The sequence below is a fragment of the Nanorana parkeri genome, unplaced genomic scaffold (assembly GCF_000935625.1).
Source record: "Nanorana parkeri isolate BGI_ZX_2015 unplaced genomic scaffold, ASM93562v1 scaffold634, whole genome shotgun sequence".
Classification (NCBI taxonomy): Eukaryota; Metazoa; Chordata; class Amphibia; order Anura; family Dicroglossidae; genus Nanorana; species Nanorana parkeri.
This window is the reverse complement of record NW_017306902.1, coordinates 580283-606835: the sequence shown is the minus strand read 5'-3', so window position 1 is coordinate 606835 and position 26553 is coordinate 580283. Positions and strand designations below refer to the sequence as shown.

Sequence of the window (26553 nt, the reverse complement as noted above, 5' to 3'; positions counted from 1 at the left end):
TTGGGGGGTCTACAAAATAGGAGTTGATTACAAAAATGGGGGGCCCTCAGCTGGTATGGGTGCCTCCCCCTGTTGGTGTCCGGATTTGTTGGTGTCCGGATAAGTGTCCTCGAGCTGGTTGTGGTGCGGCTGGGGACATGGGTGGAGTGGTAGGAGAGGCCTTTTTGGGCTGTTGGGCACCCAAAGACCCCTTTTCAGGTCAACCATCATTTACAGTATTATTTGTATATATTATTTGGTTTATTACTTTTGGTTATTGTTAAAGTTGTTTGGTTTAATAAAAGGGCTGCTGTGGCCATTAAAATCCATGTCACGCAGTACGAGTGTTTATTGGGGTTTTGAACGAAGGGACAAAAATTGACGAATCCATCAGTCATGTCATTACACGGCACACAGCTATCTAATAATGACGGTATCAGATTTTTTTTAAAATGTATTTTGTATTTAGTAACAATGTAACCACTTCAGTACCATATGACGTACCTGTACATCCTGGTCTTGAAGTGCTTGTACTAAGATCATGGCTCCTCTAGGGGGCTAGGGACCATGTCAAACTGTGTCAGAATAGAGAGCTGTGATCAATAAAGCAGGGAACGCTGCCTACTCCAGAGCTATGAGAAGCTGGCTGAAGTGCCGGTGACACAGGCAATTAGGCACATTCTTGTACTGGAAGGCAGGAGAGACATCAGAAGTCTAACAGACCCCTGATGTCTCCATAAATTTAACCTGTCACCTCCAAATGCATCACATAGAGGCTTGTTAGCTCCTTTGTGATAGCAATCAAAATAAGTGAAGAAAAAATAAAATATAATACTAATAATAATACTAAAACTAAATAAAAAATTTTTTAATTAAGCCTGTTGCCCCCACCATCTGCATGCGAAAAAACATGTGTAGGGCTTGCACTTGTATTTCAGCACACATGTTGGCTATTGCCGCAAACGTCCGAGTGAGAAGCATAATTCTAGGACCATAATTAGCTGTTAATTCTAAACTGTTCAGCAGTTAAGGCTTTTAGCGCCGGTTCACACCAACTCCAGTGCGTTCCAGCACAGTTAATGGCCGGAACGCACTGGATCACATAGTTAAAGTCTCCTGTGTTCTGGGACAAGAGGGGGTGTGGGGGTGCCATTCATGTCAAAGGTACGCAGCCACATCTCCCACCCGCAGTGCGATCGCCCGCACCAGAACGTGTGGTACAGCAGTGCCAGCGGCCTGTTCCGGTGCATTGTCATTGCAAAAAATAGTGCATCGCAATGTGGACGGGAGGCGTGGCAGCGTGCCATTGACATGAATACTATTCAACTTGCTTGTCGCACTCCTTACCGAATGTCCCGTGTAATGGGGAGGTGCCCGCAGTGACTGTGGATGGCGCCACCAGTATCAGCAAACATGTATAGGATTTTTGGTGTGCTGGTGACATCTATACATGTCCATTAGATTGTAAGCCCTCAGGGGCAAGGCCCTCCTTACCATCTTGTCTAGAATTGTATTGTGATTGTAATCTCTTCCTTATCTTGCAAAGCGCTGCGCAAACTGTTGGCGCTATATAAATCCTGTATAATAATAATAATAATTGACGTGAATGGCACCACCAAACCTCCAACCAACCCCAGAATGCAAGAGGCTTTAATTATGAGATCCACTGCATTCCAGCCACTAACCGTGCTGGAGCGCACTGGATGTGAACTGGACCTTAAAGCGTCGCTTAAGGACAAATTTTGAGTACCATAGTTTTTCACCATTGCACGCAATTTTAACGCGGGACATGTTTGGTAACTATTTTCTCAACGTTTTTTACCCAAAAATATGATATCGCATTGTGTGTGTGTGCACTAGAACCCATTTTAGTGGGTTTTTTTCTAAAAATATCGATTTGATAAATGCAGCTATCATTTTTTTATTCTACAGAATACAGCGCCCCATTCCCACCTGCAATGGGCGTAAACGTGTGTAGTGTTCTTGGGTTACTTTTTATACGCTGGGCGCTCATTCACATAGATCAGCTCATTCATTTCAGTGGGCTGCTGTACGCGCGCAAAAGAAGCCCATTCAGTTGTTTAAGCGGCAAACTTTCTGTGGTTTTTGACCGGGGTGCTGTTAATAATGGACGGCTCACCAAGTGGGACACACTTTTTTTGTACGTTTCGTGAACATGCACAGCAAGTGTGAATGAGGTCAAAGTTTATTGCAGTGTGACGGAGGTGTATCAAAGAGAACACAGCAGAAATAACGGCAATCCCTCCCAGAAGCACCCGTGAAATATGGCTGTTTTACATCTTTATACAATCCACATAAACAGAGCAGCTTTCCTGAATATTATGGTATGTCTGCACAGTGCCGAGGCTTGCTTTACTCCCACACCACAAGCCACACACTGTGAAGCCACACCCACCATCAGGCCACACCTCTAGGTGCTCAGTGAGTGGTGCACTGTGTGCATACCTTCAAGGTGTTCTTCCTAACCATGCATATCATGGTGCCTCCTATTTGTCTCTGTGTCTTGAACGTCTGCCCCTTATTCCAAAAGTCTACGACCAATTGTTTGAGGGCATGGTTGAAAAGGGGGTTTTTTTGTGTGAGTGTGGCTACAAAAGTGGGGTTTGTGGGTGTCGTTAAAGATCACCATGGCCAGTAGAGTGTCCCTGAATTTCATTTTGAAAATCTGGTCACCTGAGCCCCCTATCAAACCTCAGCATTTTGTTGCACGTTTTCCAAAGCACGATAATGCTCAACATTATGGATGTGAACTAAGCTTGCTGTCAGTGACACCCCTCCCCCATTTGGCCCACTCAGCTGCGGCCAGGGCATTCCCCGGCCCTTTGTGATATGTATATGCAGGAACCGCCTATGCCATAGCTGATTTGGCCAGGAGGGTGATGCGTCCGCTTCAGTTTTGTACTGGCTTGGTGAACTGGGTTTGCACTGAATCCCCACACATCTTTACCAGCTTTCCACTGGCTAAAACAAAAACGCTCAGGCCTGAAAAAATCATGCAAAAGCCTCAAAAACGTCTGAAAACCCACAGGCCTGGTTCACAGCTGAGCGTTTATTGCGCGTTTCCGCACGTATAGATGTGATCAGATCCGTGCAAAACACAGTCAATGCATTCTAATGTGACATTCACACCTGAGCGTTCGTACGTGTGGACAAAATCGTGCAAAGCGAGACAATGTACATGCGCAATTTTCTGAGCAGTTGTCCTGCATTCTAATTGTGGTTGTCGCGGTTAACGTGCTGAATTGCACATGGCACGCTCAGGTGTAAAGGGAGCCTACGACTCATAAGGCACAGACATTTCTAACAATATGAGCCCAATATCTAGCAGTAACATTACTGGTCAGCAACTTGATTACCAGAACCCACCCCACTGTACCCCCAGTCCAGCTTTATTATGAGGGTGTGTTTTCTCTGTGCAGTCCTAATATAGGAGGTGACAACACAACACTCAGCCTCACTCCCCATCACCCCGATCACGGCGCCGGCTCCTCCCACTCATTCTGCGCCACATCAGCCACTTGGGAGACGACAGGAGGATCAAAACAAACACACGTGGTCTGAGTCACCTGACCATAACTCTCCGCCAATCAGCTCTTAGTTTCCGAGCATTAGCGGGCGAGCGGGACGCGTCACCAGCTGCCAACCAATGGGCGAGAATATGTGCGGGGATAGCGGCGCTATTGGCATATCATGTGACAGTGCTGGAGACTTCCGTCAACAAGAGCGGCTGGGTGTTTCTATGTGCTGAGGAGAGCAGGAGGGAGAAAAGGGTAAGGGGGTCACCGGGTGTACGGAAGAGAGGAGGGGGCAGGGTATTGATAAGGGGGTCACCAGGTGTACGAAAGAGAGGAGGGGGCAGGATACTGGTAAGGGGGTCACTGAGTGCGGGTGCCATGGTTGTACTGGGAGGACGGTAAAAAAATACTGTGGGGGGCCCTCTCCTGCCCTGAGCCGGTTTGTTCCGGCCAGTGATTGGGAAGTTGAGGGGAATTTATCAAAACTAGAGCAGCCAGAATCTGGAGCAGTTGCCCATGGCAACCAATCAGCTTCTCTCTTTAGTTGAATTAAGCTTTGAATATTAAAGGGAGAAGCTGATTGGTTGCCGTGCACACCTGCTTCAGATTCTGGCTGCTCCAGGTTTCCCCTTATAGAGTGGTAATCCTCCATTTCTAAACAGATTGTTAGCAGGCTGAGTCTCCGAATACTAACATCCCCATAGGACTCTGTGGTTGGGGTGCTGGGTTCCTCCCAGTGGCGCTGCGTTTTTCCCGGTGGAGCTGGTATGAAAGGTTCACCGCTACGTATATAAAACTTGTATGTTTTTCATCTTAGGGTAGTGAAGGGTTAAAACCCCCTGACTGTTTTGTTTCCCCCGTGTCCCATTAGGAAGTTTTCCCTTCATTTCCTGTCCTGTAGACACAGCAACAAGTAAGAGGAAATCTCCACAAAGTGAGGGGAATGCACTCTTAAAGGATTACTAAAGGCTGGGTGTTTTTTACCTCAATACATTCTAAAGCTCTATCTTTCCCCCAAAAAATGGTATAAAATTCATTTCAGTACAGCGCTGCATGACGGAATAAATGTCAGTCAAAGTACCGCAGCGCTGAATACTGAAAAATGGCCTGGATGGGAAGGGGGTTTAACACCGCGGACATCAAGTGGTTAAGGTAAAAACTGCCCAGTACCTTTCACAGCTTACTGCAGAACGCCAGGGAAAATGTTCTTAACACTTGCAGTGGTGCCACCCCCCACACTGCAGGGATTAAAGCCCATTCCCAGCTTTGTAACTGCTCAGCATGTATTGTGGTAATGTAGAGGTGCAGTGATGATGTATTTGTGTGCACATTTTCATGACTCGCATTGCTGGCTTTTTTAAAAAAAAAAAAAAATTTTATGAACTTTTTAGCGGGACGGAGTCCTACAAATTGAAAATCCCCTCCACAGGAAACTCGGTCTGACACCAGGGTCAGATTGTACAGCAGATGACCTCCTCCCTGTGCGTCATTGTAACTAGATCACTGCACACCAGCTCTGCCTTTCACTTGCCACTATGAATACTAATGATGGGGGCGGGGAGGAGAGATAATTAAATTTACACAGACTGCTTGCAGAGCACAGAGGCGGTCATTTCAAAAGGAGCCATGAAGAGATGAAGAGGACAAACAAAAAAGTAGGTTTCTGCAGCAACTGCATATGCCTGCTTCATGTTCACTCTGTGTACATTGCTGGCATATGTTTTTTGTAAACAATAAATCCACAAAGGTGGAAATGGGCTCGTTTTTGCCTAGGTGTTAAAAAAAAGTTATATTCACCGAACCGCGGAGCCAGCTGGCTGCTACTTCATTCCCTGAAGCCTGTCTCCTCTACTGCAGCAATGGTATGCCCCTTGGCATCCTCACATCCTATAATATCTCCTCTAATAATAATAATTTACACTGCATATTGAAGATGATTACTAAAGTATCGTTAGACCGCTGCAGCGCGGGGAGAGAGAGGCTCCAGGGACCGATGTAAGAGCAAGCCAGCACAGAGGATCGTATATATATAACCTTTTTAAAAAAAAATGTCAGCACCTAGACATAAATGAGCAGTTGCGGGGGGTAGGAGGGGTAGCCCCAATCCAAGGGTTATGAACACGTTTGCCTTCTTTAATACATAGTAGGGCTGCAGCTAATGATTATTTTCAAAATCGATTAGTTAGCTGATTATTAGGTTTGATTAATTGGTTAATCGGATAAAAAAAGGCTCCAGTAATGGACTACTAGTTTGTATTGAGATTGTAGTCCATCATGTGAGCAGGCTTGGAGCGGTGGAAGTAAAAAAAAAATATATTGGTGTGCAATATAGTACATTATACAGCGGCGCAATGCAGAATACCAGCAGCTATAGAGGAATACAGCAAATCGCAGCAATAGTACATTATACTATAGCTGGGATTTGTAGTCCTCTGTAGCTGCTGGTATTCTGCATTGCGCTGTATACAATGTATTATTGCTGGGATTAGTAGTCCTCTATAGCTGGTGTTATTGGAGAGGACGGGTATGATGGTGGAATAGTGTGCAGAGGACGGGTATGATGGTGGAATGGAGTGCAGGGAAGGAGAGGACGGGTATGATGGTGGAATGGAGTGCAGGGAAGGAGAGGACGGGTATGATGGTGGAATGGAGTGCAGGGAAGGAGAGGACGGGTATGATGGTGGAATGGGTTGCAGAGGACTGGTATGATTGGGGTGCACGGTGTTGGGTTCCAGGGTGCTTGGGGCACTCACTGTCTGAACATTCCTTCCATGTCTTTGATCTGCTGAACTCCTTGAACTTGGTGTAGGGATTGAAGACTCTCATGCTGGGCTGCTCCCTCTCCCCGTCCTCCGAGTCCCCCATCTGCAGTCGCCGGTTCAGCCTGGATGCCAGCTCGTCCCCAGCCATCGTCTCCGTCCCCCGGCTGACACCTGTCGCGCTCACATCCCCGGCATCTGTCATGTGACCGCACTGGCCTGGCTAGATGTAAGGAGCGCCGGGATTGGAGGAGACCCGGGGGCTGGACTGCGGCGTGGGCGACTGGTGTATGGAGCGGAGAACAGGCAATTTAATAGATAGCCAACTAATCGACGATGGAAAACGTTGACAACGTTTTCCATCGTCGATTTTTATTTGGCTCAATCGAATAGTTGTTGCAGCTCTAATATATACAGTAGCTTGAACTGCTTGGTTTATGGTCCAGGAAAGGATGTGTCAGGGGTGCAGAGGGGAAGATTCCATTTCAGGGTCCCACAATATTTGCTGTATGGATAATTGGGCACATCCACATTGGCGCAATGCTGAGTTTTCAATGGCCGGTGAGTTTTATTACATAAAGACTTTCCATCATTATCTGTGTTTTGTTAATCAGTAACTGGTAAGAGAGGATTTTATTATGTAATGAAGGATATAGGCTAGAGCTGCAGCTAATGATTATTTTCAAAATCGATTAGTTAGCCGATTATTAAGTTCGATTAATCGGTTAATCGGATAAAAAATAAAATACATTTTAAAATATGGCTCCAGTGAAGGGACTTCTAGTTTGTATTGAGATTGCTGTCCATCACGGGAGCAAGTTTGGAGCGGTGGAAGTAAAAAATAAAAAAAAAGTGTGGTGGACAATATAGTGAAATGAAAAGTGTAAAATTATACAGCAATGAATGCAGAATGGCACCGGCTAATGAGGACTACAAAACCCATGCCTGTCTATCGGCGGCTGTCATCCGCCCACATCTGCTCCTCTGGCAGCGGCGAGCGTGAGTTGGGGAGGAGGCGTGGCGCGCAGCGTGTGTGGAGCCGTGAACAAAGCCAACCAATCAGAAGCCGATTAATCGATGATTGAAAAAGTTGACAACTTTTTCAATAATCGATTATAATCGATTATGTCGATTAGTTGTTGCAGCCCTAATATAGGCACAGTAATTAGCGGAGGGCAGTGAGTCCAGGTGCAGATCTCCACGCATCAATTTAGCCACATTTAACCCCCGCAGAGATTTCCTCCCTCTGTATTGCGGTAAGATTGTCTCTTTATTCGCTATATTTGTACACATGGCAAAGAGGACCTTTTAAAAGAGAAGTAAAGCCAATTCCTTTTTATGTTTTCTTTGCTTTGCTTCTTGGTCACAGGAGTAGATCTACTAATGCATTCCTGTGATCCAAATCATCAGATGTGTGCAGACCCGGGCTGCAGCCGGGAATGATCCTGATAATATTGTTAGGATCCACTCGGCTGCCTGATTGACAAATGGATCTGCCTGCCTATAGCCAGAGCCAGCTGTGCCCGCCTCCTCCCCTGTCTGTCCCTTCAATGAGCACTGGAGGAACAAAGAGAGGGGAGGGGGGAATCCCTGCAGGGAAGAGACCATCAACTGAGTGATCAGCAGTTCATGATCACTCAGCTCTCAGTGTATAGAATCGGCATGTGACTTCTGCAGCAGGGGGAGTATATTTGACCCTCCTTGTGCTTCTCCTTTAATGGCATGTAGGATTTTGTCGTCTACTTTGTGGTAGCAGCGCATCGTTAGGTTCATGAGCATTGTGGCTCATTCACACAGGCTTAAAAAAAAAGCTACGTACAGATGCATGCTGTGCTTATTTCTGTGTGCATCTGTACGTAGCACATGGAAATATACGACCCCATACACACAGCTGCATGTAGTGCCGTGTTTTTGCGTTGTGTACAGATGCGCACCCCAAAAAATTGAACAGGGTTACGTTTGGGGCCATAAATCGTATGTATTTTTTGCATATACGCAGGTAAAAACACGCTTGTATGTGCGTACACGCACATAGAATATTATGTTCCTAATGCTAAAAATAAAAAAAGAATTTGTATGTTGAAGAACGCATATGGGTCAGATGTTCGTGTTCATACGTGCCAAAACACATCTACAAAGATGCACATTTTACGCATGTTGCTGCACTTGGGTTCCTTCTATGTCCGTGTCAATGAGGCCCTAAACCCATCCAGTATTGCTGTTATTAAATATTAACAGTACAGTCATAGTTCCCTAGTTATTTATTAACAAAGATAGATATGTCTGGATGGTTTGACTAAAGGGACACGCCTTTGCCTCAGATTCATCAAGCAGAGTGACCGGTTACATGTAAGTGGAAGCTTTTACTAGGAGAAGGACAGACGTCAACATTTCATTTCTGACTGTGCCACGTCCTGTCCTGGTAACCATTGGGACAAAAAGTTAGCAAATATCCCTATTAATAGGAAGGCAAAAGGGAAAAAACTTTATTTTTCAGTCCAGGAAACAAAGCTTTTTTTTTTTTTTTTTAATTATATGTGTCCCCAGGGCAGGAAGTGGGGAAATCTTCCAAACAGGAAATTCATTAAAATGAATGTGCTGCCAATGCACCAGAACAGAATTTTTTTTTAAAGGCAGCATTTTTTTTTCAGACACCCCACAATGCCCGGTAGTGCCATTATGGGTGAAAGGAACCACCGATGTGCTGAAGCATGTTAGATGGTTTAATGTGCACTGCGACAATGTGTATGTTAGTGATATGCACCTGGACTGCTAGGTGTGCATGGGCCCTGAATGTAGGGGGTTATTGTATCTTAGCTAGTTGCAGCCATCCGACCTGTACAAAGCAAAGACAGACTGACAGGAGCCGCAGCTGTCCGCCGCTATTCACATGCATCTGCAACCCCATAAGTTACCTACGGCTAAGGACAGATGTCTGACCTGGGATGCAGACAGATTGCCTCTCCAGGGCTGGTCAGTTATCCCTAGCTGCAGGTGACTCCTGAATGTGTGGATACGTGTGAATAGAGTCACAGGACTGCAGCTCCTGTCAGCCTTTTCATTCCTTTGCTCAGGTTGAGTGGCCGCAGATGTGTGGAACCACCTGTGATCCCAGCCGCAAGAATCAGCTGTCGGCCCTAAATCACCAATGTGAATGAGGCCTATAAGTAATCTGAATGTCTAGAGCCCCAATGAAGTGGCCACAAATAACAAAAAAAGACTTTCTGTTCTTTCTGTTATATTGTTATTACCTACTTAGTTTTGTAAACTGAAACGTATGGAAATATTAGCCATGTTATTTATGTAAGTTAAAGGGCTCGAGGTTATTTCTGCTCGGCAATAGAGACTGCTGAACTGAAACTTCCTCCCGTTGTGACGCCACCGGTCTTCCTCCCGTTGTGACGCCACCGGTCTTCCTCCCGTTGTGACGCCACCGGTCTTCCTCCCGTTGTGACGCCACCGGTCTTCCTCCCGTTGTGACGCCACCGGTCTTCCTCCCGTTGTGACGCCACCGGTCTTCCTCCTGTTGTGACGCCACCGGTCTTCCTCCCGTTGTGGCGCCACCGGTCTTCCTCCCGTTGTGGCGCCACCGGTTTACCTTCCAGTATAAAGTCTCACTCAGTACAACATGAGACAAGAAAGCAGAGTAATTAGGGTGAGAATACTATATATAGCAGCTCCGTAGTACAACCTACACAAGTACAAGGATGGTGTGTTTATTGGATTTTTTGTTTATTTTTATTTGTTGCGGTTGTCATGTTGGTGTACTTGTTAACAACCCCTTATGACATGACTGTGCTTGAGAAGAATGTAAGATTCATCTATTGCTCTGATCAGCAGGACAGCCATGCCATTTTTGGGTCAAGACTGGCGTTCTCCAGGCTGGACCTGGATAAAAACTGAAGATGGGTGGAAAAGATGGGAATTTTGTGACGGTGACCCTGAAGAAAACAACAACATTAATCTTCAGCTGTAAGTACACCAACATTCATTTTGTATTATTCTATAATATTAAAGCGAACCTCCTAGCAAACGGCTAAATACACAGTTGAAATACAATTTTGCTTGCTGTCTGCGGTCATTGACTACTTTACTAAGCCGTTCATCTTCCTTGTCCAGCAATGTGCTTTTGTCAAAATGTCAAAGTTTTCCTGCAGCCTTCTCATTGGACAGTGGAGGAGGGAAGGGAAGTATAAGTGATCTGATCAGACCACTTGTATCAATTTGAGCATCGGCGATCGTTTCTGCCCGCACCCTCCGCCGTAGTTTTCGGGGTCCCCCGCTCTCCTGGGGCACCCCGAATGCTACGGCACAACAGCTCAGCCATTGAGCCAGTAGAGCAGACGAAGAACGTCTGCTCTACAGGCTCTCTGTGTGTTCTCTGAGACCGTGGCGCTGTAATCGCAGCACCACCTGTCTCGGCTGTCAGGAACTACACAGAACAGCTGTTCTATGTTGGAGGGCAGGTTCCATAAAGAGAGCCTGTCACCTCCAAACTATCACATAAGGGATTTTAATCCCCTATCTGATAGGAAGAACATTAGATGGAAATAGTACATAAATACAAATTTTAAGAAAATTTAAAAAGTTAAAAAATAATAAAATATATAAAGATTTTAAAAATGAAACCCTGCTGCCCCCGCCATCTGCATGCAAATAAACGCATGCGTAGGACATTCTGCATGTGCTTTGAGATTGCAGCACCATTCCATGGTGGTAGCCAGAATTCTCTTACACACACACACAATGTGCATTAAAGGGTAAGTTCATTTTCCCAGGTAATATGGAACAAATTAAAATTACCCGATGAAATCTGGCCCCGTCTCTCCCAAACCGCCACCCCCCTGGCTATACTTACCTTTCGGCGAACAATGCCTCCCCTCCGCCAGTATGGGTGTACTATCTGTCCCCCGTACTGCTGTCCAGCGCAGTCCTCCCTAAACATTTTGAATTTCGCTCGCAAATTGCAAGCACTCATTGGTCAGCGTGGTCAGATGACTGCGCTGACCTGTGACAAGCGCTATTTAGCAAGTCAAATATGTTTTGATTAGGGGTGCACCGATACTAGTATCAGTGCCAATACAGAGTATTTGGGCGAGTACTCGTACTCACCCAAATGCTCCAATACCTTCCCTGATATTGGAACTTACGGCCAGATGAACATTTCCTGACTGGCAGTCCCGTAGGGGAACATGGAGCCAGCTTCCCGTGCAATCAGGAAGCTGTGTGGCACGTAATGACACGCCTCCTGGTTTTCTGATTGGCCAATCACAATCAAGCAGGCCAAACAACATGGAGCTGGCTTCCGTGGCAATCGGAAACCTGGGCGGGATGTCATTACCTGCTGCCCGGCTTCCTGATTGCCAGCGGAAGCACCGGTATTAGTATTCAGTGTCGGCGAGATCCGAAAGCAAAAAATCTGTACTCTATACCGAAAAACCGGCATTGGTGTGTCCCTAGTTTTGATTAAAACTATTTTTTTTGTATTGGGACAAGTAGATTGTCATGAAGGACAAGTAGATTTGTCCCCGCTTTAGCCCTTGGACAAGTAGTTTTAAAAAAAAAAAATTTCCACACCCCTGCATTGTAAGTGATTCCATCAGCATTTGTTATGGCTTAAAAACATTTTGACTTTAATATCACTTTGATATCACAACTCTAGGCAGAATAGAAATGAACCCTTGCAGTGGGGCTACTAACCCTGCTCTGCAAGGGGTAAGTGCTCATTTTGGTCTAGAGTGTAAAACAAACAAGATACACTCGCCCAATCCTCGCCCCGCTTGCCTGCTAGACAGCCTCTTCTTCCCCAGGCCCTGGCAGTCTAAGGACCCATGATGCCTTCACGTCCATTACAGGTATATTGTACGTGAATACTCCAACTGACATTCCACAGCTGGAGCAGAGGGTGAGGGAGGTGAGATGTCACTGACGTGGAATTAAGGGTCGGATGAGTGATCTCTCCTCTTTTTCTCTCTCCTCTTTTTCTCTCTCCTCCTTTTTCTCTCTCCTCCTTTTTCTCTCTCCTCCTTTTTCTCTCTCCTCCTTTTTCTCTCTCCTCCTTTTTCTCTCTCCTCCTTTTTCTCTCTCCTCTTTTTCTCTCTCCTCTTTTTCTCTCTCCTCTTTTTTCTCTCTCCTCTTTTTTCTCTCTCCTCTTTTTTCTCTCTCCTCTTTTTCTCTCTCCTCTTTTTTCTCTCTCCTCTTTTTTCTCTCTCTCCTCTTTTTCTCTCTCTCTCCTCTCTTTTTCTCTCTCTCTCCTCTTTTTTTCTCTCTCTCTCCTCTTTTTTTTCTCTCCTCTTTTTTTTGTTTATTGTACACACTAGACCAAATTGATCACCTAACTCTTGCATTACGGGGGTAGCCCCACTGCAAGGGTTAATTTTTTTAGTTTATTCTGCCCAGAGTTCTTTAATTGACTTCCTTGAATTAAAGTACGTTTGTGGAGTTATAATAGCGATGTTACTATATTACCTAATAGTACAAATAACATAACATATATATTTCAAAATGCTTGCAAAAGTAATTAATCTTATTCTTGATTCCAACCCCCCAGATTAAATCTAGAGGATCAAGAACCGTACACTCCTGAAGATTGTGCATTCTCCAACAACAAAACCGAAAAAGAGGAATTCAACAATGTTGCAAAATCACAGTGTAAGTGCATTGAGTGTCACAGTGTAAGTTCATTTGCACTGAAATCCAGGCAAACACCTAGGAGCTGTTTTAACTGCCATAGAATTTGTATTTTTGTTATCTGCATTATTCCTGATATTTAAAGTGACACTGACATAGGTGAGCCCCCAGTGTTTTTGTCCATTGCTATATATGACCCATAATTGGGAAACTAAGTGTAGCGTTAGAGGCCACACTTATTACAGGTGCCTTGACGGGGCAATGTGGCTTGCCCATATATTTGCAGATGCATGTAACTAAAACCTCTGTTTTTGACCTGAATAGTTAAAAGGATTAAAGTGACACTAAACTCAGGAGTTAATTCTTAAAAATGCATTCAAGTACCCTAACTATTAACAAAGATTTATCTTATTTGTGTATCACTCGGCTGTAGGTCCTCAAATCATCTCTGAATTGGTGCGGACACTGTCCTTCCTTTTGGAGGGTGGCTACTTTTGTTCCCCGTGGTCCCTGTGTGTGTTGGAAAGTAGTCACCGCTCCAAGCTCACTCCTGTGATGGACTACAATCTCACGTTTAGTTTACTAATTTGTATTGAGATTGTAGTCCATCACAGAAGTGAGCTTGGAGCGGTGACTACTTTACAACACACACACGGACCATGGGGAACAAAAGTAGCCGCCCTCCAGAAGGAAGGACAGTGTCAGCACCAATTGAGAGATGATTTGAGGATCTACAGCCGAGTGATACACAAATATGATACACTTTTGTTAATATTTAGGGTACTTGAATGTATTTTTAAGTTGTAACTTCTGAGTTTAGTGTCACTTTAAACATCTGCCTCTCCCAGCCCAGGTGGGTGGCTCCACTTACAGATAAGGAGTACAGGGATAGATGTAAACCAGCCTTATAGAAAATGATAGGATATTTTCTTGAAATGCACTTTTATGCACCAAAAAGGTTGAGTTTGGCTTCATGATACCAGGCATGTGTGTGAATAAGCCCTTGAGGGCAGTAGCTGACTGATGAGGTCATTCCCCTGCTCTCTCTCCTCCTATCTCCACATTTCTTGTTAACATATTTGCATTCAGCACACGTAAGTGGCCCCCAGTCTTGCCCAACCTTCTCCCAGTATAAGTATTGTTGTAAAACGGATTGCAAGTAGCTGATACCAAGTCTAATTCAGGTACTTACACTGGTCACACTTAAATATTCTCATCTTTCCTCACTCTATCCAAACACTGTGATCATCTGCTGCTAATCTTTGTGTAGAAAGCAGTATTGTGCCGTACCCAGTATTGTGCAGTAAAGGCAAGCACATGTCATTGGTGTTTAGAATGGGGACAGTGAAAAACTGATTGTTTATGTTCTTTTGCTCTAGATCAGGGGTAGGTGAACTCCAGCTGTGGTGAAACTACAAATCCCATCATGCCTCTGCCTCTGGGAGTCATGTTTGTGGCTGTCAGAGCCTTGCAATGCCCAGTTGGATTTGTAGTTGGGCGACAGCTGGAAGGCCAGGGTTTGCTTACCCCTGCTCTAGATTATATGTTAATCTATTCAAGGTTTTTGTGTTTTGTGGTTTTTGTGTCCTAGCATAATTTGTTTGTTTTTTTTCCATCAGATTTCTATCGTGATAAATGGATTTATGTCCAGAAGGGGAGTACACGAGAAGTAAGTATATTCGGCACCAGCCAAAAGAAATGTCTGTACAGATAAGGTGATCGGATGGCACCAAACATAACAATGTTTTATTATGGTGCCACTACTTACTTTTCTTTTTTCTGATGCAGTCTCTCAGTGGTGTCATCTTAGCATGTTTTGTGTTCTTCATACATGTGGAAATCCTCTCATTGTTGGCAAATTAGGAGACCTGGGCAGTTGTGAGTTATTGTGGTGATGCCACACCACGGGCACATTGCAAATAAGCTCCAGTTATTTGGTGTGCTGAAGTGGTGCAACAAGCCGAGATTATTCGCTGTATTGAAGTGTTCTTTCACAATATATATGATCTGGCTTGTACCATGCTGCTTACAAATGGTAGCACATTAAGGACACTTCACACATGGGCGTTTTGTAGCGCGTTCCTACGCTCTGCAAAACACTCAAACACCGAAATCCCATTATTTCCTATGGGTATGGTTCACACCTGGGCATATTACAGGTCGTATGAACGCGCTACAAAAACGCCCTACGCCCAAAGAAGTACAGGAGCTTCTTTGGGGCGTTTTTGTGGCACGTATCCATTGGGATAAAGCCAGGTAGCGGGTTTTTTTTACCGCGAATCGCGCGACAAACGTGCATATTCGATACACCTAGGTGTGAATCCAGCCTTCTTTTTATGATGTTCTTTGCCCACTTTTATTCAAACTCAACAAAAAGTCCACACCGGTTTTCCCCTCGCAGGGGTTTCCAAACAAAAGTACCCACAGTACTGGCAACGAAAACACAGATAAAGCTTCTTGGCTTTAACTTTCAGCGTTTTGCCTCTTTGACCCACTGGTCCTCTTTGTTTCCAAGGCTAGTCCCAACTGTTTCTCTCACAGTCGCACGGGCTGGTCCTCACCACAAAGGTGTGTTGCAACACAGGCTGGTTCCAGGAGCCCTGCAGACCCCTGCACAGAGACCTCCTCTATCTCCGAGGTGGAACCTTGAACCAGCATCCTTTTCCTAAGGGCTATGCACAATCGTTCGGTGGTGGTCACCACTAAAGCCCGGACGCAGGAATGGAGACTTCTTCCCTCCCAGTTCACTTGGAAATCTCCCGGCTACAGGATCCCAACTATAATCCAGAAAACCCAGAAAGAATTGTAAAGCCAGCTCTTCCCTGGTAAAAGTACTTTCCTGGAACCACTCAGCCCCTCTTGGTGGGAGTCCTGGGTGACTTTGATGCCACATTATACCGTGGTAGTGCCACACAGTGTAATTGAAAGCCGAACAGCACTAAGTCATATCAAGTTTAATTTCTCCATGCATTTCAAAAACAGTTCAAGCATGAAACATTTTCTGCTTGTTTTAAGAGACAGAAAACAAAGAGGGGTTAATCTGCCCTTCTCACTTCCCTACCTGCAGTACTTTTCATGTCCCTCAGGAAGGATGCAGAGGGGGTGCTCAAGGTTCTACAGCACCTCTTCTGCAACGCTAGGTTAACCCCCCATTTATATGCTCTGAATGTCTCATACATTCCATCTCTTTGGGTAAAGGCTTTTACCAGTTAGAGGCTTGCTGCATAAGGCAACAGTTAACTACTAAAAACGCTGATGTCCATCTTCCAGGCCCAATGTAAGTAGTCATTTAGAGGCGTGGTTCTCAACTCGTGAGTCGTGACCCAAAAGCGCGTTGTTCAGTGGGTCGTCACGTGCCTTCCACTGCTAGGTGAGAGGCTCCTCAGCCTCTCCTATTGCACCACTGTCAGTTCTCATGCTGAGCAGCCATTCAAAATATGTTGCACAGCGACGAGTATCGGCTTGAGGTCAGGTGGGCTGGGGGTATGGCCACGAGGGTGCTCCATCCATACGTGCATTGCTTACAGCTCCCCCACATGTCCTGTAGAGGTGCCTGGACCGGAGTGATGTCACATTCTGGCTTCCAGCACCTCCTACAGTGCGCGCAAGGGAGTTGTTCCAGCAATGCACATATGCATGGAGCTTTGTCACAGCACAGCAGCCCACACTGGACCCCAGCCTGAGGGTGCACTCCAGTTCTCGTAAAGTAGGGAGACTAGGTGGATCTGAAAATAAATAAATAAAATTTTTAGAAAAATGTTGAGTGTGTATGTATGTGAGTTTGTGGTTGTGAGTGTTTGTCAGGGTTTTTGGGGGCCCTTTCACACCAGCACAGTGTGTTAATCAAACAGTCCCATGCGATTAACGCACTGTACCATGGAATCGCACCTACCTCATGTTCTGGTGCAGGAGGTGCATTGTGTACCCCAAGTGCACCTCTCACCCACAGTTCGATCGCCCGTACCGGAACGTGCAGTACCACAATGGCAGGCGTTCTAGTGCGGTGCGACTTGGGTCGCGTCTTAATAACCAAGAATGAATGTGGGTCCTGAGGTTGCACAGGCTGAGAAGCACTGATTGAGAGTGACTGTGTACTAAATGTATGTCATAATTGTATTTCTTTTTTAAAGAATTTTAGTGAAGTCAGCCAAACTAAGGTGTTTTAAAAAGTGAAAAGCTTTCTCTTTTCCCCAAATAGTACAAAGGGAATAAAAAAATAGATTAGAACTAGAATCTTATTTTCCAACATTTAAGGGTAATCCAGGAAACATTAAAGTGACATTAAGCGCAGAAGTCCCCCCCACAGTGCTAAAGTAAGGACTTACCTTTAAATGATGCCTCTTAATCCGATCTTCTTCTTTCCTGTAGTTTTTAGCTGTCTCTCCTGTCCTTCCATCCCTAGATTGGTAGAGATGTGACATACTAGACTGTTTCTAAAGGCAACCATTCACTAAAGAAACAATAGGCTGTTCTACCTTTTACCAGGTTCAGTATGGGGGTGAACCACACATGTCAGGGCTACAATGGAACCATCAAAATTACGCTTGTTCATTCTTCCTGCATTTTTAAAGAAATCTGGGACTTGGAGAAAAGGGTTTAGAATGCCTTTTAAAACAAGCTATTTGGTTGGCAATTACCTTGTAACATCCATGGAACCCATGTGTAAAAAGCTCACCTGGTCCACTATACATTTGTCAGCTCCTATAGACTTCTGGGAGAATAGATCTTCAGGCCATAGTTCTTCCCTAAGGCACTATGTTTGATCCCATGGTTAAACAGATGAAATGGGATTGCTCTGTAAATGTTCTTGTGTGGCTACTCTTCTAACTTTGCATGTTAGTGTTGAGTAGATGGGAATCAGGATAACAAAAGCTTTCCATCCATGCAACGTTCGTGTCTGCACCACTATGCTAAGGGCATCTCTTTAGTGGATATCAACTGGACAATGCATCAATTCGCTTGTCTGTGCCCATGTGGGAGGGCGATGAATTTGAAATATTCATGTCAAATCACAATAAAATTAAAGTATTTTCTCAAACCATCCAGTAAGTTACCTTAACAGGCAAGTATACAAATCCACTCTTGATTTGCCCCAGTTGATTATGGACAGAAGAGATTGTCATTTGTTGCATATTACAACATTATAAAATCTGACTTATTTCCCCGATTCTGTAACAGAGACACGGCTATTGCACCTTGGGTGAAGCATTTAATCGTCTAGACTTTTCAAGTGCGATTCAGGATATCCGAAAATTTAATTATGTTGTCAGAGTAAGTATTTTATTTTTCTATATTCTATCCGTGAACGTTGCTGATGATTTATGTCACAAATAAACACGATAACATTTTGCTTTTACTTTCTTGTTTAGTTTTTTTTTTTTTTTATCTGGTAGAGGGGTGGGTTGCGTGTATTTCACTGTCGGGAAGGCTTGGACAGGGTGTTAGAAAAAAGGCTGTCGGTTTTTAAAGGCCAAATTCATTTTGTGCATGACCGGTCTGTGTCCCCGGGTTGTTATAGCAATCCAGGCCTCTTGAATTTTACCCTTCATCCCTCTCTGCTGTAGGCCTGTAAACTGTACATAATTGGTATGAGAACTGCTGCACATCTAGTGTGTATATCGCACAGTGTCGGGCCAGATTTTCAGCGGGCATCACACTGTCGTATACACTCTGGTCCTTTTGCGTTTGTAATTATTGCGCATGCCGTGTATACAGTAAATGCATGTGTAAGTGAAGCCAGGGGGCTTTAGTCATAGAGATCTTCCGCCGCTGGCAATGTCCATACACATTAACTTCAAATACCCTCTCCATTTACAAATCTGCATTGCAGCGTTAGTGCATGTTGCCAAAGGTGGTATATCTTCCTAATTCACATTCAAGTCAAACTGCGGTTGCATTCTAGTTAAGTTTCACTCCACAGGCCACCTTTTGAGAAAGTGGAGATTGTAAAATTAAATTCGGAACACTGCAGCAATGAGCAAGGGCCAGGTGCAATGCTTGCTTCATTGTATGAGCAACAGGAACACCACACATCGAGATGCAGAACTGTTTTTTCCTTCTCCATTAAAACGGCAAGCAGGAACAAATTCCATCGGAGGGAAAAAAAACATTTTCATTATACAAACAATTTAGGAAAGTTGCATGGCAAATACTTGAGAGTTTTAGAGAAAGCAAGAGAGAGGCTTGATAAATATTGTGAAGGAAGTAATGCTAGCAAGCTCCATTAATGTAAAGTTGGTTGTACGTGGAGATTTAATTTGTATTATCTTATAGGTTAGACTTGATAGACTAATGTCTTTATTCAACCTCAAATACTATATGTAACTATGTTATGTGGACAGCAAGCTGAGAAGGCCAGTACAGATTTGATGCATGTTGTGAAGCTATTTCTGGGGCAAGTCCCCAAGCCAACTTTGATCCAGATATGCTCCCACCAGCATGTTCTCCTCCCCAGGCAGGTTCACTTGGACCATCTTTTAGGGAGACTCTGAGACCTCAAAATAAGATGTCCAGTTTGCCTCTACAGGTACCTCCTTGATTTGAGGGTGTAGTGGTCTGAGGTTTTTTCTTTTGTCTCCATGTGTGGTTATCTAATATTCTGCACCATCTTATCGTGAAGCTTGCATTCCTAGTAGGGTCTCCCTTGGTGAACAAGTCTAATGGGATAGGACACGAAAAGACTGACTCAAAAAAATTAAGATCATGGCATATTTTAGCATGCAAGTGTAGTGTGTCTAGAAAAGTGTTTGCTGGGTACCCCAGTAGAGCCTGGACAGAGAGTGCTATTTGTAGACGAGCATAACCTGTTTGGGGTCCTTAAACTATGGTCTATACAAGATATTGATCGTTTCTTGCCCACTGGGTCATTTTATCATGATTGTAAATTTAGTGACCTGAAATAGTTTTTGTGTACATTTCTTAGACACTCTGTTACTTGCCAGAGCCGGTGAATGTGGCGTTACACTATACAGAATCAGAAGTGTTAGGTCTCCAAGCCCAACGGAGTGAACTCACCTTTTTTTATTTGACATTTTCTCTACAAATGGGTAAACCAATTGTGTTTATGGCTCCTAACCTTCTTCTCTTCGTCTACAGCTGCTCCAGCTGATTGCAAAGTCTCAGCTCACATCGCTGAGTGGTGCAGCACAGAAGAATTATTTCAATGTTTTGGAAAAAATTGTCAAAAAAGGTAATAAGCGCAATATAACGCTGTTATAGTAAAGTTAAAGTGCTGTGCTCGGATCCTGATGATTAAGTAAAAACAACTAGGGGTGCTGCCCCACTTCATGGATGTTTTGGAAGAAACAGCAGTTGAGACTGCAATCTGCCTGTGTGCCACTGTAGTTTCCGGGGTCAAGCCCCCTTCCTCAGAACGTTCTGAGGAAGGGGGCTTGACCCCGGAAACTACAGTGGCACACAGGCAGATTGCATTCTCAACTGCTGTTTCTTCCAAAACATCCACACAAGCTGTTTTATGACCCTCCATTGTGAGTACCATTGCAATTTTATCTTTGTGTCTTTTAAAATAAAAAATTATCTGCACTAGGTTGGGCGCCCTTCTGTCCTTTTTTGTATTACAATATAATGCTGTGATTATAGTATTTGGGAGCACTGGTGGTAAAGAAAATTGTTAACATGATTGACTTAATATTTAAACCTGTGGTTTTGTAAAAGCTGGTAAACTGTCCCCTGTGCAGTATGTACTTATCGTTTTGTTTATTTCCACACTTGTACTGACATGCCCCAACAACCTGCCCCCCAATGTAAATTCAGATCAAAGCTTGCATGTTGATGCACTGTCCTGTCTCCTGTACTGTATTGCCCAGGTCACATGTTAGCAGGCTATGTGAGTCTTAATGGTTCACAGCTGCGGATATAGCAGAGAGTGTGTATCTACATTAGTGGTAGTGTGGGAAATGTATTCCCCAAAGTCCAAGTAACACACAGTAATCAATAAAGGGAAACAAAAGTCTATAGCAACAATAACTTCTTCTAATTTGGATTCAGATATAGAACTTCACAGCATAGCAGTTAGTGATATTTGTAGAGCAAGTATAGAAAGGCATAAGAAGTGATACTTGCGTTTTAGAAGTCCCTTTTTGTGACGTTTTAAACTGGGGTTGTATTCCCCAGTCCTTGTGCGTCTGCCAACAATTTGGAGATGAGACGATATCAAGCTGGTTGTAATCCTGACTGTGGAGAATTCTCAGAGGTTGTAGGGGGAGTTGGTCTCCTTGGAACCGTGGATGTTTTAAAAGTAGCTAGCAGTCTATCAACACTCAGGAGTGGGAAATGTTCCACACAGACAAGGTCCTGCAAGTTCCGAGGCAGCAGTGAGTGAGCTTTTTCCCCCACTGAGGTATTGGTTTACAGCGATCTCCGAATTACCCGGCGTTGCTGTCATTACCCGAACGACGAACAATTGAATTTTGTGGCTTGGAGGAGCTGCATGACGTCGTTGGAGAGGAGGCATCGCCGAACGACGTACCCGGAACATAGGAGTGGTAAGTCTATTACATGTACTTTGCTATTGGCAAGTGAGGCCATCCATCATGTTTGGTCACCAATAGGAGATTTGGTGGACAGGGATGGAAAGTGCATGCTCTAGAGCAGGGGGTGGCAACCTCGGCACTCCAGCTGTCTTAAAACTACAAGTCCCATGAGGCATTGCAAGACTCTGACAGAGGCAGATGTATGATAGAATTTGTAGTTTCACCACAGCAGGAGTGCCTGGGTTGTCTAACCCTTGCTGCAGGTTCAGAGCTCCCAGGGCACTCAGAAAATAAAGTGAACACACATGCAGAACTCCTCCTAAGAGCCAGCCCACTGCTTGCATCATGGCTGAGAGGAGTAGAGAAACAGGGTGCTGTGATGTTTTCACGAAGCTATATAAAGCACCCTGCCAGCCCCTCCCACCAAACATGATCTGCCTACATTGCCCAGGGAATCACAGTTGCCAAGTAATGATGTCACTGGGTCTAAAATAAGTGATTTAATTGAAAGCGGTTAAATTAAAAGAGAAGTGCTGGGGCAGTGAAATATACTTCTCTCCATACTTGGAGCCAACGTGTGACACTGCACCTGTCACACGCTGGCTGTATAGATTGAGCTGAGCGATTGATTGTTCAGCTCACGGTCTCCTCCCTGCAGAGAGCAGTGACTGTCAATCAATGTTCCCTGCAGGGATTCCCCTCTCTGTTCCTCCAGCACTCACTGGAATGGAGAGGAAGGGGAGAGGGCGGGCACAGCTGGTTCAGGCAGCCGGCTGGACCCCAATATTGTTGGAATCCTTTCCGGCTGCAGCGTGACTCTGTGCTCCACCTATGTACTCCTGGGACCCAAAAGAGAAGTAAAGCCAAATGTAAGTACCATGTTATTAAAGGGGGACGGGAGGAAACCAGGAAAGGCAAAACGTAAGAAGATTAGACTTTTAGCTTTAAAAAGTTTGTTTCATTTGCTGATGCCGCATGTGGGTCAGAAGCTTTTAGACCTGGCGAGGAATAAAAACCTGCAAACTACACCCAACATAGAAATATAAGTTTGGGATTTCCATTAAAGCAGCTTGTTCGTTCATGATTCTAATACTTCAAAAACCATGCTTATCTGTCTGCAACCTTTCTACAATTCTTTCAGTGCTGGAAGATCAATACAATCCACGTTTAATACGAGAGCTCCTTCAGGACCTTAGCTCCACACTGTGCATGCTGCTGGAAAGATTTATATTGGTAGGAAATATCAACATCTGGATTTGTCGCTTAGAGGCTATCTTTTCCTGGCAGGAGCAACTGATGAATCTACAGATCAATCCGGTACGGCCGCGTTGCTGGGATTTCTCTATGGTGGGCGAATCTGTTCTAGATGTTTCTAATGACTTCCTGTTTTTGCTTCTTTCACCAGCAACTTGGCAACGGCCTTAACTTCTGTGATATGCCACTGCACATGCAAAGCAACATATTTCACAGGTTTTCGGATGCCTGGGACATCATTAACCTTGGCCAGCTGAATCGAACGTTGCATGTTCTAAGCGAAGACCGCCATCTCTGGAAAACGCTGTGCAAGTATCACTTTACTGAGAAAATGGTAAATGTTTTACTACAGAATACAAATATTAAGCTGGCCATACACTGGTAGATTTTCGTATGACATTCTTATAAAAAATCTTGTCAGACCATTCAGTAATTCCATCAGAGACTTGTAGAATATTGTTCAAAATTTTCATTTGATTTTGAGATTTGATTTTGGAATGAGTGAAGTTTTTTCAAATCCACATTGTGTTAGAATTCATTCAGTCGAGAAAAAATGTCCCATCCTGCTGCGATAGTCACTGCAGCTGAAAACAATCGTCGTTTTGGCACCATTAACTTTTAGAACTTCTAACAAATGTTGCAAATACAATTTTTTTTACAAAATTATATTAGTGTATGGGCAACTTTATCGCGTACAGCTCTAGCAATCGCTTTTAACCACTTTCTGTCCATATGCTCTAGCTCAACCTGTGGGTCGCGACCCCGTCGGGGGTCGAATGACGATCTGCCAGGAGTCGCCTAGCGGCTCCCGACCGCCCTGGAGAGAAACACTTTCTCCCGGAAGGTTTTCTCTGCTCCCGCAGAGTAAACCTTCCTCTACTCCTGTTTTTTTTTTTTTTTTTTTTCCTGACATCTGGGCCGCAGGCCGCCGTCAGTCAGGAAAAAAAAAAAAAAAACACCATAGGAATGCATAGCTAGATTCCTCTTGGCTATTTTACTTTGCAATAGCAAACTAGCTAATGCACCCGCCCTCTGCTGTTGCCAATCAGCAGAGGGGGACCTGAAGTTTTCCATCAGCCGCGCCATCCCTACATTTTACTGTTGGGGGTCACCACAACTTGGCAAATGTTACCAAGGGGTCCCGGCCCTAGAATGGTTGAGAACCACTGCTCTAGATAAACATTCCTCAGCATGGTGCTGAGACTGCTGTCATAGACAACGCTGACTTCCCATGAATGCCAATCATGGTGTTCACATGGGTTTGTTTACAAAAATGTCATGCTGGCTCAGCTGTCACTGTGCCTTGGGTTGTAAGATACACAGTGACAGCTAAGCCAGCATAACTGTTATATAAACAAACCCATGTGAGCACCATGGCTGAAGGAGACCGCCTGCAGCTGTTAAAGTGAGATACAGTCAGCTAAAAAATTTATGCTTAAAACTGTTAAGTGTAAAATACATTTTGCAGTTTATCCCAGAGGCTGGCTGTACACAACAGGATTTGATTGCATTATGCTGATGATGGCGGTGCAGTTATATGACAAGTTCTTCATTTATAGGGCATCTCCACAGAGGTTCCTGGATGACTGATGACAATATAGATCTCACAAATTAGAATACTTTTTCTGCGTCCTGTCTGTGCCTGTTGTAGCAGATTTAAATTTTAAGCACAATTACTTTTATTTTTCTTAATATAAACTCTTGGAAAACGGCCAAATTTACAAGTGCAATATATGTTTAATGTTTTAACCCTTTTAGTGCCACAGACATAACTACTGCATTGATGGCTGTAGCGGCATGCAAACAAACTCATGGCTGTAATAGCAGCTGTGAGTTGTACTTTTTATTTTTAGAGCAGACTGTGGACTACATTATAGTAGCTATCCAGTGGCTATACAGCTGCCGTTTGCTTCTATAATGCTTTTTTTTTTCTGTGCAGCAACCACCTCCTCTGTTCTCAGGTTTACCTGCTTCTCCCGGAAGCCCTGAAGTGAAAAAAGACTCATCAGGATGAGCACTTCTGGGTTAAGGGTGGTCAGTCCCCGGCTAGGAATGCTGGAAAAAGCAGCTGATCAAAGACACTGTTTCCTTTACCAGAGTTGCTTGAGTGCAGGGGAGGTATTAGGGATCCCCTGCCCTCCCAAATTGACAACAAATCAACGGGTGGGTGCAGCAAATCTAGTAGACATTGGTTAGAGGGTGGGCTTTAAAGAGACTGTGTCTTTTTTTATATACTGTTTTACGTGCCAAAAGATTGATAGTTTTTCACAGTCTTGTGAATCGCACACCTCTGCAGAGCTGAGCACTTCTGGGTTCACTCTTCAATGTGGGTGGTGAAAAGTGGAAAAAAGATATACAGGGTTATTCACTAAAGGGTGAAGAGTTTGGAGAAGGTATGAGAAGTGAACAATCTAGGACAACATAGCTGACTTGACAAAATTCTCAATTCATCTCACTTTCCAGTTCAGCTATGTTGTCCTAGATTTTCACTTCTCATACCTTCTCCAAACTCTTCACCCTTTAGTGAATAACCCCTATAGTTTCTTTATATTTTGTATTTAGCTGTTGGCCTGGAGTTTTTTAAACCGATTTGAAAAATGTGGAAAAGTTGGCCACCTTATCAGTCAGTACTTGGCAAAACTGGGATTACAGATTATATTTTCTTTGTTCAACCTGCGGGCTGAATGAAGATATTATAACAGATTCCGCCATCAATACTTATGAGCCTATATGGAGGAATCCCCTGCTGTTCTGCATTTTATTCTGACAGCAGCTTGGTTACAAGCTTCATTTGGCCGAGAATTTCCAGGTTGCTCCTTCAATCAGCTCATCCAGGGATGCCGGGCAGAAGGGTCCCGCTGTACAAATTTCGACCTATCTCGCGAAGAACCGGCCAAAATTTGCACAGTGTAAAGCCTACTTAAGACTTAGAAATTACAGCTTCAGAATGTTTCTTGTATCATGTCATTTCCTGTCTGGATTATTTTGCCCACCCCTGTTTACAAGCTATTTCTACTTCTGAATCATTCTTAGGTTATCCTGTAAGTAATCCATGTGAGGTCTTCCTACAGATAATATGTATTCAGTAATCGGAATTAAATGGTGATCATGTGGTAACAGTTTCTGCTCCAGAGTTTGTGTTAACTTAGTAAATGTACAACTTGTAATTTGTCCAGTGATGCCCAAACCTTTGTTTATGACATTTAATCCTTGGCAGCCCCACATTGAATTGCTCAATAAAAGTGAGTGAGTCATATTCCAGTGAACCCAGTGCACACGTTTAATCTCTCCAAATATAGTGTTATGAACCTACTTGTAGGCTTTCCAGGCCGCTAAAACTAGAATGACCTATCTTCCAGGAGGAGTCTGTGTGCACTGTTGGAGAGTAGAATGTTTGTATGGTACTCTCCTTTCCAATCTGTTGCTGGCAGGGCATGCTGGATCATCTAGTTCTAGAAAAGCTGTAAAGGCGCAGGTCTCCATATGGCCTAAATAAAGCAGGGCTTCTGAAAAGTTTTAGATATTTTTTTTTCTGTTTTTAAGGATAATGTGGAGTTGTTTTCTATCTTTTATTATGGTTGAGGGCATAAAAGAAAAAAACCTTGACAGCCCATTCACACCAGTTAACTAATACTGTACTGCTCTGGGTCATCTTCCCAGCATTGCTGAAAATGTAGCATGCATATTTTTGGTCTGGTACATTGAACAAACAATTTAAATGAATAGACTGCCCTAATGCAATGCATGTTAATTTGTGACTCAACACATGTGTAGTCCACACTCCACAATTGACCGGGATGGTTTAAACCTACCCTAAATGTTTTTTTTTCCTTCTGACAGACAAGGAATGCTGCAAATCAAACTGCTCTGCTTCCTCTTTAAATTACTTCTAGTGCATTGGGC

At 44.1% G+C, this 26553-nt stretch overlaps 1 protein-coding gene across 1 annotated transcript in view; it reads left to right on the top strand.

Moving 5' to 3' along the window:
- The first annotated feature begins 3709 nt into the window (after positions 1-3709).
- The window catches only part of FBXO25 (F-box protein 25), a 30287-nt gene continuing 7443 nt past the window's right edge, over positions 3710-26553 (top strand). The window contains exons 1-8 of the mRNA XM_018563126.1: positions 3710-3770; positions 10115-10246; positions 12825-12925; positions 14524-14573; positions 18083-18175; positions 20000-20093; positions 22538-22713; positions 22802-22984. Of these exons, the coding sequence (XP_018418628.1) occupies positions 10122-10246; positions 12825-12925; positions 14524-14573; positions 18083-18175; positions 20000-20093; positions 22538-22713; positions 22802-22984 (822 nt within the window). The 5' untranslated portion in view covers positions 3710-3770; positions 10115-10121. The remainder of the gene's footprint in view (positions 3771-10114; positions 10247-12824; positions 12926-14523; positions 14574-18082; positions 18176-19999; positions 20094-22537; positions 22714-22801; positions 22985-26553) is intronic.